Raw genomic sequence first — 26031 nt, forward strand, 5'->3', positions numbered from 1 at the left:
AACTTATACGATGATGATCAGCTTAATAATAGCACCCCATACCCATTATGTATGTCTCCTCTCAGTCTTTCCAGTAAAACACATGTAAATGATAATATCGTAATTTGTATTGATGCTAACTTTTTAATGATTTATTTTTTAATTCGTATTTTAAATTTTATTGAACAATAAAAAGCTGGTTTAAACAATAAAGTTCAAATAAATACAATACCATGATCCGTGCGACCGTAAATTTCAATTTTCGTCACAAGGTATGGTTGTCCTATGTTGAGTGAAATCCATGCAGGTCTTGTAATGGCTGGCAGCCGTGACAGCTGTCCGCGTCTGTACTATTGTTGCCATCAATCACTCGGTGAGGTGCCCATGTTCCATACACAACACATCCACTCCTCAGCGTGACATTATTGAGGGGAAGAAGCTCATCTCCTGCAATTAATTATAAGATGCACACAAAACACTCATGTGAGAAATTATTCATACCTATTGTTTAGCGTGCGTATTCAAAGAATGAGTTAATGAAACCAATGACGTTTAGGTATAACATTTTGTACGGATTGATTGTCTTCACTTAGTTTCAAGCCAAGGTTATCATTAGACTAATCCTTAGTTACATAGAAATTTCACTTAAACCTATTATTATTTACTAGAGTTTAATTTTGATTATATGAAGTGTTCCGGTTAATTTTGATTATATGAAGTGTTCAATATGTTCAGTATACAATATTAATAAATCTGGGTTTGTTGAGAGTTTAAGTTACTCTTAAACTGTATTTAAAACTCTTTGTGTTGCACCAACAAGGGATGATCTTATATATATTTAGTATCGGAGTGTAAATCTGTTTTATGACTCTGTTTTGTCAATAATAATCAGTGTAATTAAAATAAATAGGTCCAGTAGAAGTGGAAGATTTTGCGCCCATTAATCGGTCTGACTCCCTCCCAGTTATATGCTTTGCGCTGTGATTACAAATTAATGACGTGATATTTGTGTTCGTCATGTGTTTTCGTGATGAACGCTATTGAAAGGATTAAGACTATAACCTACTGATACAACAACAGTTTCTGTAAATGTGTTCTGTGTAGATAAAATGGAATGTATCTCCTTCATATTATGTATAAAATATTTCGTCACATTAACGTCGTCTGAATTTTTTAGTAGTTAAGTTGTTTCGAATGTTAGTTTACATTCGTTAAGATATTTGTTTTTAATTATAGTATATACGTGAAAGCATCATGATTGAAGTTCGAAATATTTAGCAAAGCTGCTAAGATATGCAATATGAGAGTCAGTTCAGACACTTTTAAAAGCTAATCCTTGCCCCAACACACGTGTATGAATTGCTTTTAATAATTGTTGAGTGCGTTTTTAAAATCATTTAAAACATCGGTCGTTCCAAGGCGTTAGACCAGCGTTAATGCTGTACATTTTAGTGTCTCTTATGCTATTGTTTTAAAAGACTGCAGTATTAAACGGCAGTTACTTTGCTAGCCTAATACATGATAAATGTCACAAATAATTTCCAAAAAAAGCGGAAAAAAAGGGAAAACAGAGCGAATACGAAAAAAAGCCAAATTCACGGCGAAAACATGATTTATGGTAAACCGGATATTTAATTGCGATATTAATAAAATTGCATGCCTATATAATTTGACGGTTCGCGCATTTAATATACTTTCATTGTTGAAGTTATTATCATTGTTATCGACTGGTGATTGCAACTTTTGGTAGAAAATACATCAAATCAGATGACATTTGCAAAACCACATACAGGAGGGGAACACAAATCAACTTTTATAAGCACAGCATTGATACATTTATTTTTATACAAACATAGGATGATATGTTTTTTTTAATTAAAATGTGTTTTATGTAGACACGTGCAGATGTATTTAACGACGGTATGCTGTACTCGATTTTCAAAGACGATGCAAAGTAAAATATTGTACAATTTAAATGGGTTTCTTCAAGCTTTTATTTCTATGTTTACGAAATTATGAAACTGACTAAAGCAAATTAGTCCGAACTTGTTTAATTTACCATCGTTATTTCACACTCAAAACGTACACTTTGCAAATGTGCACTTTTGTATGTGTAGCATCGACCTTTTTATTTCGCAAACTAATGAAACTGAACATTTTTGTAATTGCAACAATATAACGAACAAGTTAGAAAATAACATCGAGCACAAAATACATAAACACTAATAAGAATAAAACTTATTGTAAAAAATCAACATCTAAAGAATAAGCTTGTTTCGTATGACCGTGATGACTATCAAGGTAAAACTAAGGACAAACCCATTAACAGCAAATGGTTGTCATAATTTGATGCCTGAATATAATTACAACAATTTAATTTCCTTTTTTCGGCGTAGCTGTTTTAAGCGGCCGTCCAACAGATTAGTAAATTGACAAAATTAAAAAAAGTTGTTTCAGATTCGCAAATTTTCGTTTTTGTTATGATAGTTACGAGGTGATAGTAATACTGACCATCTACCATGCTCTTAAATTATTAATAACCATTATATGCATTTTTTGATGATTTGAAAATCTGAAAATTATAAAGCTTCGTGCGAGGCGAAACGATTGAATAATTTGGAAAGTTTTGTTGCTGTAGTTATATTTTGGGCAACTACGAGGATTGCTTATATAGGTAAAAAATACATCCGCTCTAAGCATGAGCATGGATGGTCGAGTGGTTATTACTTTTTTCTCCAGGACTAAAGGGGTCAGTGGTTCGAGCTCTGTTGCGGGTTACTTTTTTTTCTTTTTTTCAAATTGTATTCTTGTTTTTTTACTGGAGATTTTTAGGTCAAATGTTTAAATTTATCAATATAAAGCATTTAATGACAAGCTTCAATACATGCCAAAGTCTGTTAAACGGCCCCTTTAATACTAAGTCGGTGTTCATAAGGAGGTTTGTCAATATAAGCATGTCCTATGTACACAAGACCACTTTTATTATCTAAAAAGTGAAAAAAAATCCCACGGTCACATGAATAATCCTATGCGAAAGCCAATTTTTAACATAGATTTTAGAATTTATTAAACAAAGATGTTATGTACAATAATCAATTATTGATCAGAACCGTGAATTGATCGCATGTTTTTACGAAAATATGCATGTAATTAAAGAGTTCTTTATTTTGCGGAATTCATGTTTCGATTTTTTCCCGGTTGCTGTTAATAAGAAATTAACGATTTACATGTTACAGCTACATACATCATTGAGTAAAAGCTGTTGACAATTAAGTGATCGACAATAACTAAGTATCACACATTTGGAAAACGGACGCAAATGAAAATGACAATGTCAACATAACTTTTAAAGTGGACACTTAGTTATGTATATGATACAAGGTTTCATAATTTGTATGAAATAACTTATACACCAATAAAATTGCACATCCATAAGAAGATACTCTTATTATTAATTGTGCGTATTAAGTTTTGCGATTTTATGGAATGTATTTGTTATACACGATAAATCAATCTAGGTATGTATAGCAATTTTGCAAAGTGACCTTAATAGAGATATGATATCTCCTATTTTCACCCGACTATCTAATTTTCAACGTCATAATAGCAATCGCTGGATCAACAATTGAAATGAAGAGTTTTATAAAACACAGTAAGACGATTTGTTAATTGTCTACTAAATATGCGTAAATTTTAAAAGCTAATATGTATTATACACGAAATAGCAACTAACTCGGTCAATGAATAGAACAGAACAGAACATATGATTTATTTTGACTTGCACAATGTACATCGTCAGTATAACAAAAAAACAAATCATGATTTAGATTAATGTCACGTTAATCATATAATACATAGTTTTAGTACATACGGTATACAATAAAGTACATAACTTCATATGATATATTATTTCAGCACATACGGTGTGTAGCAAAGTACATACGGTATACCTGGTTTTTACTATAAAAAAAAATAACATTTGAATATTTTAATCAAATAAATTGTGTTAGTTCAGAATTTTTAAGTTTCATTATTTAAGAGGATGAACTTACATTTAACAATGTGTTTCTTTTATTAAATGCGTATTTAATATAAAGAGAAATTTTAATTAATTTGGTCTTGTTATCAATGCCCAACATTTCCAAAAATTTAAACATCGATGGGCGTTGGTAATAGTACTAATAGTACTTTGGTACATATATTTTGCGAATCTCATCGAAGAATGGACATATAAGCATGAAATGATATTCATCTTCAATATCTTGTGAATTACAAAATAAACAATAACGCTGATCCCTATCAATTCTATTTCTACCATATCTACCCGTTTGTATTCTAAGTGGGTGGACCGACAGTCTTAGTCTACAAAAGAACATTCTAAGGCTGCTTGGTAGTAAATCTAGGTATGATTCGTAGTTGAAAATGTTTTTAAAGAGGACATAATTAGTAAGAACATGGTTTGTCCGCATGCTCTGGGACCATTCCTGAATGAAATTATCTATGACACGTTGTTTGAAAATGCTGATAAAATATTTCAAATCGACATTGTCAGCATCTTCGAAGATATAAGAGAAACCATAATTATTCAGCAATAACTTTACATTAGAAACCCAATTTGTAAAACCATTGTTACAATCTTCCTTGGCTTGCTCATAAACCTTTTTAATAATAATATTATCCGTATGTATAATTTTACTCCAGTATTTAATAATTTTTAGATACCTAGAAATGAACAGAGGGTACCGACCTAATTCCCCATATACGCCCGCATTTGATGTATTAGTTTTAAGTTTTAGAATACGTTTGCAAAATTTAAGGTGAATTCTCTCTAGTTCTTTTGATTGTTTAAATCCCCATACCTCTGCTGAATAGTTAAGTATAGAACCAACAAATGAATCAAAGAGTTGACACAATATCTTTGGCTTCAGTTCGTACTTTTTACAATGTTGCAGTAGTATATTCAATGCCTTAATAGCTTTACCTGCTAAATATTCTTGATTCAGCTTAAAATTCCCAGTGTAGTTGAAAACAGTACCAAGATAATTAAAATCGTCTACCATTAATTCTTTCCCATCGAAGCTCCATTTTTCATTTGCTAACAGTCTGCCTCTCTTTCTGAAAACCATAATTTTTGTTTTGTCAGTGTTTACAATAAGTCCCCATGTTTTACAATATGAGTTCAAAAGATTTATATTGGTTTGTAATTCCTCTGGCGATTTCGCAAAAATTGCCATATCATCTGCAAAAAGTAAAAGCATTAACACAATATCGTCTATTAATAAACCAGAATTAGGTTTATTTTGTAAATAAAGTTTAAGGTCATTAACAAAGAATGAAAACAAAATCGGCGAGAGTACCTCACCTTGCCTCAGGCCAACTGCATATTCAAAAAAATCGGAATAGGTGTTACATGATTTTACAATTTACCTTGAATTCCGGATTTGTACATTTTTAACCAAACGGCATTCCGGTAGATTGAGTCAAAGCATTTAAACATATCGACAAAAATAACATAAAGACGTTTATTTTGGTTAAGATATTTTTGAATGACCGACAAGAGTATAAAAACGGCATCAACTGTTGATCTTCCCTTCCGAAATCCGAACTGAGCGTCCGAAATACTATTATTTTCGTTACAAAAAGATTCAACGCGCTTGTTTATTACAGTTGTAAATAATTTAGCCAAACAGCCTACAAGTGTTACACCTCGGTAGTTACTAGCATTTTCCGTATCCCCCTTTTTATGTATAGGTACAATTACCCCCTCGGTCCACTTATCAGGAAAATACCCAGAGTTTAAAATAGCATTAAATATATCACACAAATGTGATCCTAAAATATCAACGCTTTCCATGAAATACTCATTGAGCAGATTATCATATCCACATGCTTTGCGCGATTTCAAAAACATAACGGCATTTACAATTTCGTCAGTGGTGATTGGATTATCAAGTTCCGGAAACGGGACATCACAGTTATTAAAATCATTTGTGCGACAAAATTGCTCAGCCTCGTCATTTGAGCATTGCGAAATATCATTACTTAGTGTAGAGAAATAGTTAAAGAAATCATCATTAGAAATGTTGTTACTCTTTCTACTCTTATTATTTTTAAAATGCTTCCAAAACTCTCGAGGTTTAGCGTGCTTTAATTTCTCTAACTCGCAAAGCTTATTATTTTCAGACAACCGTTTCTTTTTATTTATTAGAGATTTAAAATTTGCTTTTTGTTCGCAAAGTAAATGCATACTCTCTGTTGTTTTGCAGAAATTAAAATTTCGCAGCGCTTGTAAATATATATTTTTAGCTTGAACACATTCATTATCGAACCAGTCAGCATGCTTAACATGTGCTTCATCATTACAAGAAACATTCTTATGCGAGGAATGGTTTAAAAACAGCGGATCGGCTACTTCACGCATAATTGTTGTAAAAGAGTTAAGCAGGGTATTTATAGACTCCCTGTTTTGTAGATTACTACTATGACTACATGTCAAGTTATTAAGTTCGGTTAGTCGACTAATAATAGCACTTCTGAATTTATCCCGTTTAGATACATCCCATTGTATTTTCACATAATTTTCACTTATCCCTTCCGGATAATCAAAATTGGCATGTATCGAAAAACTAATTGGTGTATGGTCGCTATAAACGTTAAGATCTTCAACCGTAAAACTATTGATTCGTGAAAAATTGCTTTCTTTTGTGAGCAGATAACCAATTAGCGACGCGCCTTGTTGCGTTATAAATGTAAACTTGTCTGTGCCGGGAAATCTACCGTTAAGAATGCGTAAACTGGTTGATTGACAAAGGTCAATAAGTTTAACACTATGACTGTTTACAATATTATCGGGTGAGGCCCGGTACAGTGGTTCATCTGGAATATAATCAAATCATCAATGCAATCAGTCATTCTATCATGCATAATATAATCACATTTAGAGCCTACACGACTATTAAAATCTCCAACTATATAAACATATCCCAATGTGTCGTATAAATTAATATCTGATTCTAAAACGTCAAATATATCAACATTAAAAATATTGTACGCTGGAGAATCTTCACCCCATACGTAAACACCACATACATAAGCATCTTTGTCCATATGAAAAACATTTTTATCCAATTTAATCCATATAACAGTGTCCAGATAGTTACGAATAATTTCAACACCATTAGAAATAGAATCTTTTATATAGATAACAGTTCCACCACTCGCGCGCTTCGCGTTTCGATGCTGGAATTTTCTGAAGAAATTAAAAGATTTATAGCCGGGTATATCAACGACACTAGAGTCGGAAGTCCACGTTTCGTATAGGAAAATTATGTCATGTTTAGCAACAATATTAATAAAATCAACGCTGTCTCGTTTCAAAGCAGTAAGTCCATGTACGTTCCATGATAGTACGCGCAGCTCATCCCCGACGCAGTCCTAGTCCCGAAATGGCTTCCCGTCGACAAACAGTGTGTCGTACGCAATCCATGCCTTTTAACCTTGGCTGCGGGCTTCCTTCATTCGTGGCACCAACTTTCGGCGTTTGTCGGACACTTCCTTTGGGAACTGCTCGTTCACGTAGAACGGGGTACCCTTGAGCTCGCTCCCCTGGTGCCGTACAAGCTCTCTCTCCTTAAACAGAGTAAACTTTGCCACAATACTCCTGGGTCTACTTTCACCTTCACGCTTAGGCCCCATTCTGTGCACTCTCTCAAAGCTTATTTTGTCGACAATGTCCTTTGCGATCCTCATTTTTTCATGAATAAAGCCTCTAACCTTGGTTTCTGCGTCTTCTTGCCCTTCGTTTGTACTTTCCGCAATACCACTTAACACCAGATTGTTCCGCATGGAGTGTGACTGTAGATAAGTCACTTCCTCTTGCAGTCTAACATTGGTTTTCTCTAGCTCAACCATTTTACTATTCGCCATACCAAGGCAAAAGTCCGCGGACTCAGCTTTCTCTTCCACCTTTGAAATCCTTTCCTCTTATTTCCGGTTCCTATCCTCAAATGCCGTCCTCAGCTTTTTGAGCTCCATATCGAAATTGTCAACCTTTTTCTCTAATCCCATTAGGGAATCAAGCCTCTTTTCAACATTAACTAGTCGGCCATCAATTCGTTTGAGAAACTCCAGTATTTCGATACTAGTATTACTAGTATTAGACATTTCCGGTCGCCCTTGCGCCTCCATATTTTGATCTAAAGGTCTTACGTCAGTCTCACTACTCTCACTACTGTCTACAAAAACATCACTGTCTAGTAAATGAAATCTGTTAGCACCAAATAAAATAGATATTGTTTCGCAGAGAAGTTCACTCACCGCGATATTGGTCTCCTCGGACGGGCCTCTTGTTTTCACATTCTTGTTTTTATTCAACTTTTCACTTTCACTGCCGTAACTGTCCCGATCTCGCTTCTTTTTATTTCCCATAACACATATCACTTATAGCACTGATAGTCTTGATTATTTTATAGAGAGTAAACTATCACAATTTGCGATTAAAATCCAATTTTTCTTTCCCACTTGAAAATTGCGACCGTTCGCGCCAAGATCACGTGACATGAATCATTAGTATTTGTTATTTTATATAAATATTTAGAGTAGCAATGTGCGAGTTGAACATTATTTTCTGTTCATGTCCCATATGCACGGTACACCTGTAGTAGCTTTGATATGAACAGCAAAGAACCGGATTTAAATATGACTGTTTTTCCTTATAAGTACATTTGGTTGTACTAAACTTACGTAAGAGGCTTACATGTTTATTCATTATAGCTATAAATGTGCTTCAATGTAGACAGTTATTGAAACTTGCATATGTATGAATGCCATCAGTTAAGGACTATTTATCAAAGCTTGATGTTCACGAATGCCAATAACTTATTGAGCTACCCTCGCGTCCGTTTCTAGGATTAATCCGTTTCAAGGATTAAACGAGTACTTGTTGTCTTGCCAGACGATCTGCAAAATGCGCTCAGAAATAAATATGGTGGTCGCTTTACAAATACCATAACGGCTACATTACTATGACATGTATTAATTACATGTTTACTAATGTAATCATTAATATTGCATGAATACACATATGCAAATATTAAAATATGCATATTAGCCGGTCATGTGAAGATAACAATCAGGTCATACAGTGCGTAAATAATGAAATTATACCCAGGTATAAACAGGTTTTTGATAGAGTGACGCTAACATTTGCTGGATAAAACTTCATGCAACAACATGATGACGTCTCAGATGACAAGCATGGTATAGCAAAGATCATCCTTTTCCCCTAAAGACGTGGTCAAGTGTATAAACCAAGTTTAGTCTATTCAAAATCGGTCATTAAAGTCTGATTATAGAGATGATGTGGTTGCAATGTACACGGTTATGTCAATGCACTCTCCCTTTAAGTTTATATATAATTGTCTAAAAATATGTTGATGTTGTGGCGGTTTGTTTTGCTTATATAAAGCACGGAAGGTTTCTGTCTGTATGTCAAACTACCCACATTATTTAAGAACGTATACCAATTTCGTGTTGACACATCGGTAGCAATCAAACTTGAAATAGTATTTTACAACAGTTCCAGCAACTGTATTTGATGTCAAAGAAATATTTCTAGACTGAACACATGTCGTATAATATGTTTCAGAAACAGACATTACAAACGTGTCGATAAACCTGACACTGTAGATGTCATACGGTAAAATTATAAGTTTGAAAGAAGTACTAACTTTAACTCAAACAAGTTCATCAACACATTTATGTAATTGACTGACTCATCATCGAAACTGATTTTTGTAGATTCCTTTTTAAAGGCTTGAGCTGCGTGTGTCACTTAGCTTGCAAGACGCATACATTCTTAAAAAAGTCAATCTTCAAACACTTGTTTAAAACCAATATTTTCAGGTAATCCATTAATTATCGCAGTTATAATTACACGAAGGAAAAACAGTATCACGATTATCGTCTTATTGAACCGGCAATATGCACAATTACTGTGTGTTATTAGACAAAATTACTTTGAACATTAAATTTAAAGTCGATTTATGAAAAATGTGTGGAAGTTTTTCATATAAAAACGTTTTTTTTTTTTCGTTTCGATGTCTACGATTGTCAGTTGTTCTAGAGATGTGGAACAGTTTACAAAAAAAGTGTCCCTGTTTACTGATTTTGTGTTTTCAGGTAAGAAAATTGGCTTAGAAATTAGATTTGTATTTTTATTTCGAGCTTAATCTAGCCGCCTGTTTAGTCGTTTTGTATTAAACATTGAGAAACAATATATTTGGGATAATTGGTTTAAACAAAATAAGCATAGTTACCAAGTAAACGCGTAGCAGAAGCACGAATCCAACTATTAAAACCATAGTTTGAAGCATAATATAGAGATCCTCTCTGCAGTGTCGAAATGTTTACTTTTAAATACCACAGTTAACACACATCCACGTATTTATGTATTTTATCGTTTAAAAATCACATAATTTAATATATATAGTTAAGACTGAATATTTACAGTATCATACTGAAGTAAGCAGGAAGTTAACATGTTATAAAGATAACAGAATGTGTAAACTCGTATTCGGCTTCTTTTACACTGACGTATTTGTCAAACTAATAGATAACTACAAAAAACATTTGATCTAGTTATCAATTATATCGTTCGCGTAATGACGTTCATGTTTATATATGTACTTTTGAACAATTTGTAAATAATAACAACATCCCATATACAACATGGAATCGATGATGTGTAAAGTTATTTAATATTTAATACCAAAACATGATCTTCAAGCACCCTTATCAAGAGAGGAATCATTGTACACATTTGCAGGTAATTATTTAAGGCAAACGGGCATGTTTTATAAACAGTTTGGCGCTAAACATTTCGTAATCGATGCTTGAGTTTACAAATCACGGTTGTATACTTATGATTGCTAAAAAACATCACATGTTCGCATAATTGATTTATAACTGCTTATACTTGGACAACCAATCTATGTTTATACCGAAACATATTGATCAATGGTGCATACACTCGATAAATGTATTAAATGCCAAAATGAATAATGTGATATAAGTGTAATAAGTGCAATATTTGTTCGTAGCATGTCGATAATAGAGACAAATAATTATATGGCAACAATTCGTATATTTCGTAATGGTGACAATATTCAATGTATTTCGATGTTTACATATTATGCTGACAAAAAGCATTGCCATATCAAGAAGTAACGAATTTTATTATGGCATTTAATACTTGATAGGTCTAATCCGACTGAAATTAATAATATTATCATAAAATGCAGTTAAATGTTGATTGCCAAATAAATGGTTAAGCACTTCTAGTAATTTATGTGACACATGGTAAACAATAAACAGCACATCATCAGCACTTTAGACTTAAGATTGTCGTTGAAATGAAAATGCCTTATTAGTTTGATATAGACACATATAAAACTATATATTTTTTAAGAGTTCGACAGGATCATTATGTCTTAATGTTTAGTGTTCTTACCAAGATATATATTGTTTTTCTTTAAACAATGTAACACACATTCAATAATTTTAATGCTTACACTACACTGACCTAATGATACAAAAATACACTTTTCCTGTTATGTATGCTTAATCTAGTCATGCAGGATCAGCAACTTGATTGTTAACAAATTACAAAGATGTATTGACGCAAACATAAATAATGTGCGAATTAAACGTCGTCAATTTCATAACCTATTGTTGCCATTGCTAGACTAGTACAATAAAAGCATGCATTACATGTATATTATTTATGTCTCGTTCACTTTATCGAAGATGCTATTCGGACTTCTCAAAATGCGACATTCAATAGATTGATAACAAGTGAGACGGGGCATTACGGTTTAAACAAATCGTGCTTGATTTTACATCGGGAATGTCATTTCTCTTGTCGAGTGATAACCGAGATATGGATGTCTGATACAATAAACATGTTGTTTAAATATTGACATGTTTTGTCTCTGTTTGAAGTTAATTTATTAGGAGTTATCAAGTCTAACAAATAACAATTTTACCTTATAGGAACGCATACTCGTTTTCTTTGTTAGTATGAATATTTCTGTTAACTTTAATTAGTCTTTTCTTTTATAAGAACAGACGTTATTGATCCTAAGAAAAACTAGTTTTGACGATTGTTCCTTTTTTAAATAAATCTTACCCATGGCAACGATTCCACAGTGTTCATGAAAAAGTATTTAAAATACCCACGAAATTGATTTTTTAAGGATAAATAGTTGAAATGTGCTCGACATATAAATATTGCGTAGAACCCGTTTAAAGGAAACTTTCTCGAAGCCTTGTGATTTACCATTACTCTACAAAACACATGTGAGAGAAATAATATTGTATCGTTATAGCAAAAAAATGTTTATTTAAGGCTACCGCGAGAAATGGAAAATTTCTTGTTTATTGAATGTTGTTACTTTAAGAGGACCAATTTTGTATAACGAATGAATACATACATTAGGAATGTTCATCAGTGAAAGGCAGCGTAAACAACTGAAACTGATCAGATCAGAAAGACCTTTTGGTTATTTGAATATGCATTTTACTCAATACAAAATCATTTCAAGCGAAAATTACAAAGTGATATTTATTCCGATTTGAGCATTTTCTTCGGAAATAGTTAAAATTATATTAAATTATTAATGTATATTTCATTATCACCATTCTTATCGCAGTGGACGGTAACGGTATGGGATGGGTTAAAGTGTGTGTGCACGATTTTTATATGTGTTAAATTGTAATATATTGATACAAATATGTTAAAATAACACAAAATAGGCAAGACAAATTATACATTGAAGACGAATTTCATAAATTAAATCAAAGACAAATTAGCACCCAGAGCCGATTGTGACGAAGATATTTCGTACATATTTTCCTACAATAACCGAAGCATTCGTCTTCTTTGTGTGTCGTATGAATAAATATCGTTGCAGGAAATTAAAATGATCCGTAAAACAAAATTGTGTCGTATGAACGCACTAAAAACTAACTTTAGATTCACATCATACATGCATGTTTGCGAATTCGACTGTACAGACATTTTCGATTTCAGAATTAAATATCTGGCTTATTTCGCATTTTCGACACTTTCCGCTTTTATGGTATTTTTAGTTTCAAGGAAGTCCCACCTTCCCGAAAATCAAGTTTAGGCGGAAAGTGTCGTCCTTGATTAGCATGTGCGGACTGCACAGGCTAATCTGGGACGACACTTTCCGCATATGCGTTATGCCCAGTTTTCTCAAAACGCGATTCATAATTTGATTAAGACAAGTTTAAACGACAAACGGGACGACTGTAACTTTGAAATTGTGCATATTCCGTTCCTGGATGGTAACATCCCTAAAGGCCCATCCTATGGTATTTCGCAGTTGTACGTTATTAATGGAATGACAATTTTATATGTTTGATTCTAAAATATTCAATAAACATAGCTGGATTTATAAGTAATTCGATTTTACAGTAATGCCCATTTATTTATTTTGATTTTGCTGTACTTACCCTTAAATTATATATTGGATTTTTTTACGCCATCGTGTCATCGCTTCTAAATTACGTCCTCCGACACAATTTCACTGTTTTGGGCTACATGCAAAGGTCATCAGGTTTATATTTTTATAAACTTTATAAATATTTTTATCTCTGACGGGCGTTTCTTGTTTGATAAAATTTTTTAGCAGCCACATGAACAACCAAGCTATGCAATATGGATCTTTTACACCCATTATTTCTGCGTCTTCCTGTATTTGCACGATGATGATCTGAAATATATACTATAGCAGATACTATATATTCTTAAATCTTTTTCTAAAAATAAGGGATATACCGGTAGTTGACATTTGTTCGTAAGTTCATTTCATCGTTCCTCGAAATGTCGTAACTCTGTTGCTCTGGTCTCCTTCCTACCATTGAGTTATTAAATGGTTATTAAATTGAATGCGTTTTCATTCCCTTTTATTATTGTTTAATTTGAGTTGCAATGCTATGAGGTTAAATTTTATTTACACTTATATGTATCATGAATATACATGTAGCTGGGCCAGGTGTGAGGTTGAGAGCTGTTAAAACCGGTTTAAACCCCCAATTCTTTGTATTGACCGTTCCAAGGCGGTGACCTCAGCTTTATTCTTCTATGTTTGCATGCTGTTTCGTATTGTGCTGTTTCGTACTGTTTTGGAAATTGGTCACTTGCCTCAAATAAAGGACCAACTAATTTTTTACAGTGAGAATGCAATACTGCTCCAACAGCTGGAGCTTCAATTCTTTGTATATTCATTATCATTGTGATCGTAGCCTTCATCATCAACCACAATCATCAAGCACAGGAGAAGCAGCAACAGCAGATTAATTATAAACATTTACATCACCAGCATTATCATTAACATTATTATCAGCGTCGTCTTACTCGTTAAAGTCATCGAATATTTTAGTATACCATGTACATAATCACTTAAGCTCTACAATATACAACAGCGTTTCTATGAATTTTTCAAAACTTGCGTTCAAGTGTGCATATCAGAACATGCCCTTACATATACAAAAAATACCCGCCATGATATGGCGTAAAATAAGATTTCTAGACGCTTTCGCAACGTTTACATGGCGAGTACTTAAACGTTCGATATTAATTTGGGCTCTATGTGTTTCCTCTTGACTTAGATTTAATGCGACTTACAATGTATAATTTATAAAATTTATAAGATACTTACTCATCATTTGTTAATCGTTTTAATTACTTAAACCAAAATTAAAACACATCCTTTTTTAATAACGGTATAGTCTTAGAATAGCCCTTACACTACGCGTGGGTTGATTTTAACTTAATTTATGTATTGTGTTAAGGCAAAAGTAAGTAAAAAAAGAGTCTCCAGATCATGGTCCTTTCTCACTTAAACATGTAGATGGTCAAACAAATCAAGCTTTTTTTTAAATTGTAATAAATCCGTTTAATATGTATCATAACGGGAGATATGACAAGTTTTATAAGACTTAAATACGGCTTAAGATATTAGTATGATGTTCTATATTTATTTTTTGCCATTTAAATGAACTTAGTGTAATTTTTCAGCCATTAAAGACAACCTCACTGCGTCTATTCAGCAAATGTGACTGATGACTGATTGACGATAAATTGTGATTTGATACATATCAAGTACTTTGTTCCGTAGATATTTACATTTCTCAACAGCATTTTTTCAGCAAACATGTTTGCGCAACTATTAAGAGTTTGAACAGTTGTACGTGAATATTTGTATCTGATAAACAAGTCGAAAAAAACGTTGGTTTCACACTTCATGCCCGATTTATATGAGTCGTGTTTTGAGAAAACTGGGCATAATACAAGTGCGTAAAGTGTCGTCCCAGATTAGCCTGTGCAGTCCGCAAAGGCTAATTAGGGACGATACTTTCCGCTTGTATGACTATTTTTGTTTAAATGAAGTCTCTTTATAGCTAAAATCCAATTTAGGCGGAAAGTGTCTTCTCTGATTAGCCTGTGCGGACTGCAAAGCTAATCTGGGACGACACTTTACGCACGTGCATTAAACCTCTTTTTTCTCAGAACGCGACTCATATGATCTCTTTAAGCCCCAGTTTACTGAAAATTATTAACTGATAACATATTTTTTTTAAATAAATCAATCATATCAAGTTCGGTTATGTTCAAAAGGGATTGATGCGAATGGAAAACTCACATTTCTGTACACTTGTAAAACAGATAAGTTAAACAAAAGTTGTTGTTTTTTTCAAATTTCAACTCTCAGACAGTCAATAGCGAACACGCAGAAATACGATTCCAGGGCTAGGGATTACGATGATATTGATTTCTTGATTTTGAACCGTAACTTCGCGTCGTATTTCGGTCCTTTTTATCTCGTTCTCGCGGTATCGTGTTTTAATCTAATAGGTCAAATGAGATGTACAACGATTGATCCTAACAAAACCTCATAACAACAGCAAATAGAACATTAACGAGGCCGTAAATCGCTAACTGTATCTAGTAGCAACAAAAGAAAAAAACACTCCAAAAATTAAAAAAAAAAGAATGTTAATAGCATATATATGTTTAAACGTTCACCTTTGAGGGCATGTTTTGGAACGAAACTGTTGATTTGTGCTTCGAACTTTAAATTACCGCAAACCATATAAGGACATTTAGCTGAATCACGAGCTTATGCGAGTGGGTTGGGAATTCTTGCCGACCAAATGTTTTTCTCCGTTTATGAATGTAAAATGACGCGTACCTGGTATTCCATTCATCCAGTCATTTTCCCACAATGTTTTGTAGCAAAGTATTTCCTTTTCAATAATCAATTAAAGTAGTGTACATTAACAACATTTTTCGCGTGACAGGTTTATCAGGAGTGATGAAATAATGTTAAGTCGATTCCTAGGGTATTATTTCGACGATGGCACATATCTCACTTGGATAAACACGTAATCCACTTCGATTCAAAATAGCTTTATAACTGGTTACATTAAAGTCTATAAGTTAAGTCAATTAAATTTTTTTTTATTTCAAATCAATTCATGTTTTACCTGAATATATGAGCAAAAAAGTACGTAAATGTATAGACGAGTCGGGCAATAATATATAAAAATGATGAATTACATTACATATGATATGGTTCTTATTACATATTCTTTCTTGATTATACAATATTATTAACATATTTCAAGTAGCGCCAACACATATAGAAGGTAGAGCGGATAAGTACGTAGATGTATAGACGACGCGGGTAAAAATGCAATAACTATATATATAACATTACATATGATATAGTTTCTTATTAAATATTCTTTCTTGATTTTATAATAAATATAACATATTTCAGGTGGCATCAATATATATAGAACGAAACATCATTTACATCTACATGACCTGTTCGTTTTTATACCTACATATTTATATCAATGTTTTATTTAATACGATGTCAACCTAATGACATCTGGTTGGATTGATGTAATTGACATGAATTGATGTTTAAATACAAGTTCGTTTTAATTTATTTCATTGACGCATTCTTTTGTTCAAATTTACTTATGTATTTTATAATACCAGTATTATGAATAATGCCCTGGTCCAAAAGGTTTCCAACTAATTTTCGAAAAATACGTCAGACTCCTGCGGCTAGGTATGAAACTTCCGGGGCAAAATGTTGTCTGAAATACATGTCTTCGCTCTGTTATTACGTATCTTAGCGGTTGAATGTTGCAGTATGAGTACCCGCCGTCATTGTTAGGTATCCGTCATCTACATAATAAAATATGTTCTACAAATATGTTATATGTACTATGCAAAAAGAATCGCCAACAATACATTGCCCTCACCTATTTAGATTAATAAGGTGTTATAGCAAATACATATTTTTCATTTTAATCACTGATATCAGTTCAAACCTACCACTGGTATATTTTATTTGCATATGCATAAGTATCTTTCCAATATTGAACAACTGCGTGCGACACTTTATACCGTCGGTATTAAAGGGAACCTTTTCACAGATTTTGGCGTGTATTAAAGTTTGTCATTAAATGCTTTCATTGAAGTTTGTCATTAAACGCTTTCTATTGATAAATTTAAATATTTGACATGGGGCGTATCTAGATGGAAATGATGTGTAAGCAATTTCCAATGCCTACAGCATTGGCGAGGTGCGAAGCGCCGAGACGAGGAAGGGTGTGAGAGGGGGTATTCTTTCTTCTTTTTTTTAATGAAGATGCCATTTGGTGGCATTTTACTCGCTTATTTTACAATATTTTGAAATCGGCGATACCCAGTCAGAGTTCTTTGATTTATTGATTGGATAGTACAATACGCAATTTTCAACAGTATTTCAGTTTAATTGCGGCGGTCTGTCCACCTGATATCTCCTCGGATACTATACGACATTATACGACAATATTTTTAAGCATAGGACCATTTTCCCCACACGAACAGTGGTAACTGAGACATGAATAAACCATGCGTCAAAAAAATGACAAAGTTAAACGTCGGAAAGAAAGATTGCCGAGCCGGAATCTTGGTATTGCTACCGTCTAAGCTATTGTGTCAAAATTTCAATGACGACTCGATCGCAACTTATTAATCTCACCATCAATTAGATATTTTAATATGTAATATTGTGGACATGTATTTTAAACAATTGTGTTCACAAAATATAACAACAACAGTACTCTTCAAATTATTCGATCGTTTCGCGTTGCAACGCTTTATAATTTTCAGGTGTTTAAAATCGTCAAAAGATGCATTTATTTGATATTTTAGAGCATGGTTAATGTTCAGTATTACTGTTTCTTCACAAATATCATACCTACAACGAACATTTGCGAATCAGAAACACTGCTTTAAATTTACCAAAACGTGAAAAGGTCCCTTCAACCTATTACTCATATATAATGCTCGAGAAGATCACAGTACTGTTTAAGTGTTTTCCTGTTATCTTAAAACACATTCATTTAAGTTAATTCAAGTACTAGACATGTTTATTAATTGCTTAATGAGTCATTCATATGTTTGCATAGCAGTTCTTTATTGTGTATTTTTTATACTAAAATATATTGATATATATTATTTATTAACCTAACAGTTAATATGTAGAGTACAAAATCTCTGTACAGTAACATCGTTCCAGTAAGGTTAAGCATTTGTTATTACCGTGTGCAGGGATGATATAGTCATTCTGATAGTCTTCGACTATTAAATCGTAAGCAGAATATTGATCAGGAGGTCGCTCAATGCAGGTGGTTGGTGATCTTTCTGTGCTTCTATTGTGTGGAGAAGCTGACGATCTTCAAAGTATATTTTTAAAATAAATAAATAAAATTTGTAATTGTCATCACACAATAATAATGATAATTATTATTATTATTATTATTATTATTATTATTATTATTATTATTATTATTATAACAATAACATTATTTCACAAAGTTAACACATTAAGAAATAACATTTCTTTTTTACAATGTGGGCTTCAAAAGCACAGTACATATAAATATAACAAAACAAGACAATGACGACCAAGTTTGTTTATATATTATGAACGTTAAAGTTTTCATCTTAGCTGAACTTTGTAAGAGTTCAGTAAAACATTAAAATCTACAAAAACTATCCCTTTTACATTAAACGATATTTTGTGAAGTATATGCCACGAAATCCGGCGCAACACCCAGAAATTTATTTGGGTGTGATGCAGCTATGAATTGCGCTGAAATGGGTATTCGCTTTCTTTGATTCCATTTGTCACCAACACCAATCAAAGTCATCTTTTTAAAGATAGTTCTTGTTAGACAATACTAACAATACCTGCGTGCATTACATATAAAAAGGTTTACCCACCCTTGTTTCCTTCTCATTACGCAAATATAAACGACCAAGGCAACCGCCAGAAGTCCAACGGTTACCACCACCGATGTTACGGATGCTGCGATGAGGACAATATTTGTGTTACCATGAGTTTCCTGTCGCGATGTTGAATGCATGTCTGGTAAGTGGCTGGTTGCTGTTGGGTCTGACTGTTCAACATCTTGAAATAATGTTGTCTGGATGAATTTCAGACCTTAATGCAAATACATCTAAAATGAAAGTAAAAATGCACCAGCAGGAGAGATTTTTAAAAGAATATGTAGACCTTTATAATTATATTCAAGTCAAAACCCACACGAACTAAATAGATACATGTTCACAGATTATATCCATTTTACATGCAAGTACTATATCACAGTTAAAATTAAATAATAAAATGTGTTTTACTTAGGGGGTGTATTTTCGTACAATTGAACGACTTCAAAAATGTATGTCACATTCGACACAAAAATATATATTATTTCTTAACCTTGACCCATCATTTGTAAACATATTACAATATATGTAAAATTCCAGGATGGAAATTCATTTCTGCGTTGATTAAAACCAAGTTCATGGAAATCGCTACACAATTGATGAAGTTATCCAGGCTGTTCTAAGCGATGCATTCTGTTTTCGGATGATTTTGAGTTGAATAACTTGTTATATATTATATATTTGATAGTGATTGTGTTTTCAGAGAAATTTATTTTTTGTTATAATTTGATAATTTTCTACTATAAATTATGTTTTTACTAATTATTACCATAGCCACACGCTAACCACTTGTAGTTTGCACAAGGGACAAACAATAACTTGTGATACATGATAATTATACCATCTGCTTAGCGGATATAATCTGCGATGGAAAACACTACTTTAATTCGCGATTGTACACGGAAAACATGTTATTGATAGAATTGTGGTTTCCTCGTCTTCGGTTTTAAACATCGTAAGACTTTTTTCACGCGTCTATAGGACAATTAAAACTCCAAAAACATATTATATAGATACTTTAAAAAAATCAAATCACCTAGACTCAAGCAACGTTTTTATTAATTCTTCAAAGTTCATTTACGGCGAAAAATATATCTTCACCCTGGTTTGTTGATTGATCGTGTGAGTTCAAATGCTATAATTGATCACATAGTAGGTTTTCGACCTTAAAGCAAACTGTACGGAATAAATGACTGCCAAACAAACTTACAAAAAAACGATAAGAAAAGTGTATTTAAGAAAGCATAATCCAAAATGCATATTAAATTGCAGCAGTTTCAACCATTCCATAAATCACCGTACAGTAAGAAGAGCAAATTTTCACGTTTTTAAATAATTATCTGAAAACAAAATAACCTTGGCATATGAAGGCCTCTTTAGAATCACACAGAACGTCATTCAGGTAATGGTTCGCTCTATGGTCCACTAGGGCGCAATCTTCATTTTCATATTGATCGTTAGGTTCACCTTCACTCCAGAGATCGCTAGACACACGTGTCCCGTCTGTCCACACATATCCATTCGAGTTGTTGCGGGCACCAACCCAGACACCACCATGCCACTGATTGATGGGTGTAGGGGGAGGAACTGATATAATAATGTCGCATATATTCTAAGTATCAAGTTGAAAATATTGTTTGTGTAAACCTTGATTGATACAATTAAATGAAAACGTTTTTCTAAAGATATTGCTGTGTAATTTTACCTGCAGAATAAACTAAAAAGTTGCCGATTTTTTGTGGGGTACAATTGACCTACGCAAATAGATAGTTTATATGTCATTAATTTCTGTCCATTAAAGTAACATGCACTGATCTAATTCTATTGAAATTATCATGTTAGGTGCGTTTTGAACCCAGGATTATATGTGAAGTTTAGTTTCAACCTGTTGACTAAAACACAAGAGTTTTCAAAAATAGCCCCAAAAGTGGCCAGAATTAAGTACACGACTAGCTCTGATAACACACGCGAATTCTCAAATACACTTGTATCGATTTGAAAACGTTACGATAAAGTTCATATTTAAGTCTTGATTTTTATTTTTTGAATGTATGTGTTTATATTATTAATTTGAGGAAGCTTAATTAAAGTTTATCAAATAAAAATAAAAATGCTTTATCAAATATATTTGTTTCTTATTTGAATATAAATTTCGCAACTGAAGATGACGTCATTTCCCCCAATCCTGCTATGTTAGTGACATTTTAATACAAAAGTTAACAGTGATATAATTCTTTAATTTTCAAAATATTGAGAGTAGGGTTGGTTTTCAAGTTGCGTTTTCTAAAAAATAATCAAAATATGTATATTTAGATCGTGAAAACGCTGAAACACAAGTGGCCGATTTTTAACGTACACGACCAGTATAACTGTAGTTAAGAAGTTACATTTTGTAAAGTGCAGAAAAAAATACGTACACAAAGATAAGTATATATATTTCAGATCTTAAACAAATAATTCATTGGCAAAAATACAATTTTGAATTTAAATGTATATATACATATATATAATCACTTACAAGCAAGGGACAGACAATAACATATATTAAAGAAAATAATTCTCTATCTGATGACTCTCCACAAATTATAATTAATATTAGCGTAATTAATCAGAGGGGGTAATCACGTGACAAACAAGACGGCGACGTCCATGCCGAGGCAGGTATTTTTCGTCGTTTTATACCCTTTTATTACTGGCATTATTATATTTAAGTCCGCCGACTTTCCAGCCATATTAGAAAGAAAGTTAATGACTTTTATTTCTAAGTAATATTCGCTCTATATTTCGACTTTACTCGGTGCAAACTTTCTTAGCGGGATGACCTAATTAGAGCTCCACTTAGAAAATTTGCACCGAGTAAAGTCGAGATATAGAGCGAATTTAAATGCGAAATAAACGCTAGTCACCTTTTTAATCATATGGCTGGAAAGTGAGCGTCATTTAAAAAATAGACAGAAGTAATAAAGGGTATACAACGGCGAAAAATAACTGTCTCGGTATGGACGTTGCCATCTTGACTATCACGTGATTACCACCTATGTTAATAATAAAGCTCGAGCAAATTTAAAGGTGAGCGATAAATGTAATCATTAATGCATCTAATGTGTTAAAATGGCATAAGCTTGAAGCACGACGAACGTCAGGCGATCAGAATACCCCAATAAGGACACGTTATGATTATTTGACTGTTATAAATTAATTAGGAATAATATACCTTTGGCTTGAATGATTGACTTTACTTTACGCAACATAGTGAAGCTTTCCAATTTGATAAGAAGCGCACCATCTTGATTACATCTCGCGTCGGCCTGATTCCACGTTAAGCGACTGTTGAAATAGAACTTGTAACAAAATGTGTCAGCCATTTGATAATCACGGATGCACGTCCCTATTCAAAAATAAAAAAACTACATAAACAAATCTGCAAAAATAGTATTGTGATTTACATGGACACAATCCAATAAGTCGTTGTGATAATGTATGATAAACGGAGCTGATATCAAAAAGCTTTCAGAACGATTTTGTCTTTTTAGCGTACGAAATAGCAGGAATGTATTCATTTTTGTTCGAACTCTGACTACAACTTTCGTTTATTCAATACTGCTATATATGGAAGGATATGTCGGAACAAAACGCATATTAACTTAACAAGAAGTTACAATATTGTGTTTGTGATAATACGAACCCGTAATTTGTGCATCACATTTTGACATCAAACTTAAAACGATACTTAACACTTGTATGTTTGTAACGAAAACAACACCCATCTTAGTGCGTTTAATCCTTTCCAATAAAAGAGAAAGTGACACAGATTTCGAATAATCAATAAATACGACACGTTTTACACGAAATATTAGTTGCTATCAAGCAAGCAATACTATAAAGTAAGTGTTACTTAAAAAAAAGGTTGAAGAGATTCTATCCTATGTTAATCTGATGTCTTAAGTATGAGCTAGACTTGATCATAATTCGGAAGTATGCTCATTATGATAACGCGGAAAGGGAAGTGTGTGTGTCCGGCACAACAAAGAGGATATTGAGTAATATGATTCACAAAACGACTTTTATTCATATGTTCATATCGCTAAAGTACTCATGCGTTATCACACCGCAAAAAAACTTGAGAAATTATTGTAAGCGATGTGTTTTTTATGAGCGCTTTTGTGCTCGAATATCACATAAACTCTACCTTACCCGTAACTTTTTCGCCAACAAAACACAGATATTTATTAGTGAAAACATCATTTTGAATGATAAATAATCATATTATAACGAAAAATTAACTTTTATGAAAAAAAATATTTCACTATCAAATATATATATAACAAGGTATGCAACTCAAAATCACCCCAAAACGGGGTGCATCGCTTTGAACAGCCATATCTTCATCAATTGTGCTGCGATTTTCACGATCTCGGTCTTATTCAACGCAGAAATGAATTTCCTTTCTGGAAATGTATATGTCTTGCAATATTGTTACAAATGCTGGGTCAACTTATAAGAAATAACACGATACACAACTCGTATGACCCAGTTGACAGTGATCATGCTGTATTCAAGACTGAAATTTTCACGGAGTAAAGGGCATCTTCCCTGCAAAGTTCATGTACCTCGATACCATAACTCAATAAAACGTATGAAAAAACATTATTACCGTGCTTGTCGTTTCATTGTGCATCAAAACTAACTGTCCAGCGCCGTTTGAAACCTTTGTTTACATATATTTCAAGTGATCCATATTTTCAAAAACAAACGGTGTGCGTGCGGAGTTTTGTTACGGGCGATTTCATTGGTCCAAAGCGAAGGTGTGTCTTGGTTCCCAGCTTCTACACGATCTCATTAGTAAACGTGGGAACCGTATTGGCGGAATTATCATAATACATTCACTTCGATTGTGTCATCTGCATTTAGTAGTTTTCAGTGTGGTTTTTTAACAGAAAAAAAGTTTGGTGGATCACCTTACAACAGCACACGCCCAGTTATGGCTGCAGTAACTTGGTAATTGCCGCGACATCGATTTTGTTAGGAATACAATAAAAAGGGGAGGTGCTAGTTAGTGTTTGTTTCAGGTTACATTTTAATACATCTAGATAAATTGGTGAAATATACATACAATGAATTTGTTATATGTTTTAAACTTAAAAGATTTTTTTAATTAAAGACTTTAATTTTTGTACTACCAGATTGTACTGATTGCAATAAACTGAAACAATCACTTCTCTTTTCACCCCCAAACAAATACAAGCAATATTTTCATACATACAACAAAACAACGCTGTAAATTGTAACTCATTTTACTTGACCTGATTATTAAAATAACTTTCCATACATGTTTATCATAAAACCCATTAATGACATGATGAGTTATACATGTACATTAAGCTGATAATGGCAAACAATAGCTATACTGCTTGTCAAATAGAAAAATATCAAGTAGAACAATTAAAACTTCTATAACTAAACAAGTTTTTGGTTTGGAAATTAAATTCAGACTGGTATGTATTCCTATAAATACAACTTATATAGAAGTAAACATGGTTCAGTTATGATCTGTATATGTTTAGATTAAATAATTTCAATTTATGGACATATTGTAAATGTGTAATAGAATATGGAACTAAAAAACATGGTACATTAAAAGTGACATATGACTTACCAAAACACAATAATAGTATCTAAAATAATGAAGGAAAACTATTTAATAGCAAGAGTAATAGCACAACTGACATAACTTTATTGTACTTATTTTTGTAAGAAATCAGAAGTTGCATTTTGAAACAAGATGTGTTTGTGAAACACAATGTCCCCCTATATGATGTTTGACCTCGAAGGATGACCTTGACCCCTATATGATATTTGACCTTGAAGGATGACCTTGACCCTTCACCACTCAAAATGTGCAGCTCCATGAGATACACATGCATTTCAAATATAAAATTGCTAGCTTCAATATTGCAGAAGTGACATTACATGAGCAATTTTGACCCATATATTTGACCTTGAAGGATGACCTTGACCTTGACCTTTTACCACTTAAAAATGTGCAGCTTCATGAGATACACATGCATGCCAAATATCAAGTTGCTATCTTCAATATTGCAAAAGTATTCATAAAATAAGCGATTTGGGCAACATATATTTGACCTCTGACCTTGAAGGATGACCTTGACCTTGACCTTTCACCACTCAAAATGTGCAGCTCCATGAGATACACGTGCATGCCAAATATCAAGTTGCTATCTTCAATATTGCAAAAGTACTCATAAAATGAGCGATTTTGGCCACATATATTTGACATCTGAACTTGAAGGATGACCTTGACCTTGACCTTTTACCACTCAAAATGTGCAGCTCTATGAGATACACATGCATGCCAAATATCAAGTTGCTATCTTGAATATTGAAATACTGAAAAAGTGTACATTAAATGAGCGATTTTGACCCATATATTTGACCTTTGACCTTGAAGGATGACCTTGACCTTGACCTTTCACCACTCAATGTGCAGCTCCATGAGATACATATGCATGCCAAATATCAAGTTGCTATCTTCAATATTGCAAAAGTTATTGCAAATGTTAAAGTTGGCGCAAACCAACCAACCAACCAACCAACCAACAGACCAACAGACAGGGCAAAAACAATATGTAGTGGGGGACATAAAAATAATTAAG

General features: G+C 33.0%; 1 protein-coding gene across 5 annotated transcripts; it reads right to left on the minus strand.

Moving 5' to 3' along the window:
• Positions 1-16529: 16529 nt before the first annotated feature.
• LOC127871523 (perlucin-like protein) lies at positions 16530-24131 on the minus strand. Of its 5 annotated transcripts, none has more exons than XM_052414545.1 (6): positions 24012-24131; positions 22572-22745; positions 20714-20944; positions 19355-19574; positions 18671-18804; positions 16530-17266 (listed from the first exon to the last, which is right to left on the minus strand). In XM_052414545.1, the coding sequence occupies exons 2-6, from the start codon at positions 22720-22722 to the stop codon at positions 17211-17213; spliced, it is 792 nt and encodes a 263-aa protein (XP_052270505.1). In that variant the 5' UTR covers positions 22723-22745; positions 24012-24131; the 3' UTR covers positions 16530-17210. The 5 variants fall into 5 exon arrangements, with proteins under 5 accessions (XP_052270505.1, XP_052270502.1, XP_052270506.1 ...); XM_052414542.1 differs by lacking the exon at positions 24012-24131 and adding an exon at positions 23043-23257; XM_052414546.1 differs by lacking the exon at positions 24012-24131 and adding an exon at positions 23043-23256 and having other exon boundaries at positions 22572-22684.
• Between the last annotated feature and the right edge of the window lie 1900 nt (positions 24132-26031).

Source organism: Dreissena polymorpha, chromosome 3 (genome assembly GCF_020536995.1).
Source record: "Dreissena polymorpha isolate Duluth1 chromosome 3, UMN_Dpol_1.0, whole genome shotgun sequence".
NCBI lineage: Eukaryota > Metazoa > Mollusca > Bivalvia > Myida > Dreissenidae > Dreissena > Dreissena polymorpha.

Excerpts from the sequence above, each read along its gene's own strand:
- LOC127871523 (XM_052414542.1), bottom strand. The coding sequence starts at position 23,124 with ATGGGTGTTGTTTTCGTTACAAACATACAAGTGTTAAGTATCGTTTTA. Across the intron at positions 19,575-20,713 it reads AGAGGCCTTCATATGCCAAG|GTCTGAAATTCATCCAGACA; the intron begins GTTATTTTGTTT and ends ATTTGCATTAAG. Across the intron at positions 18,805-19,354 it reads GTAATGAGAAGGAAACAAGG|ATCGTCAGCTTCTCCACACA; the intron begins GTGGGTAAACCT and ends TATACTTTGAAG.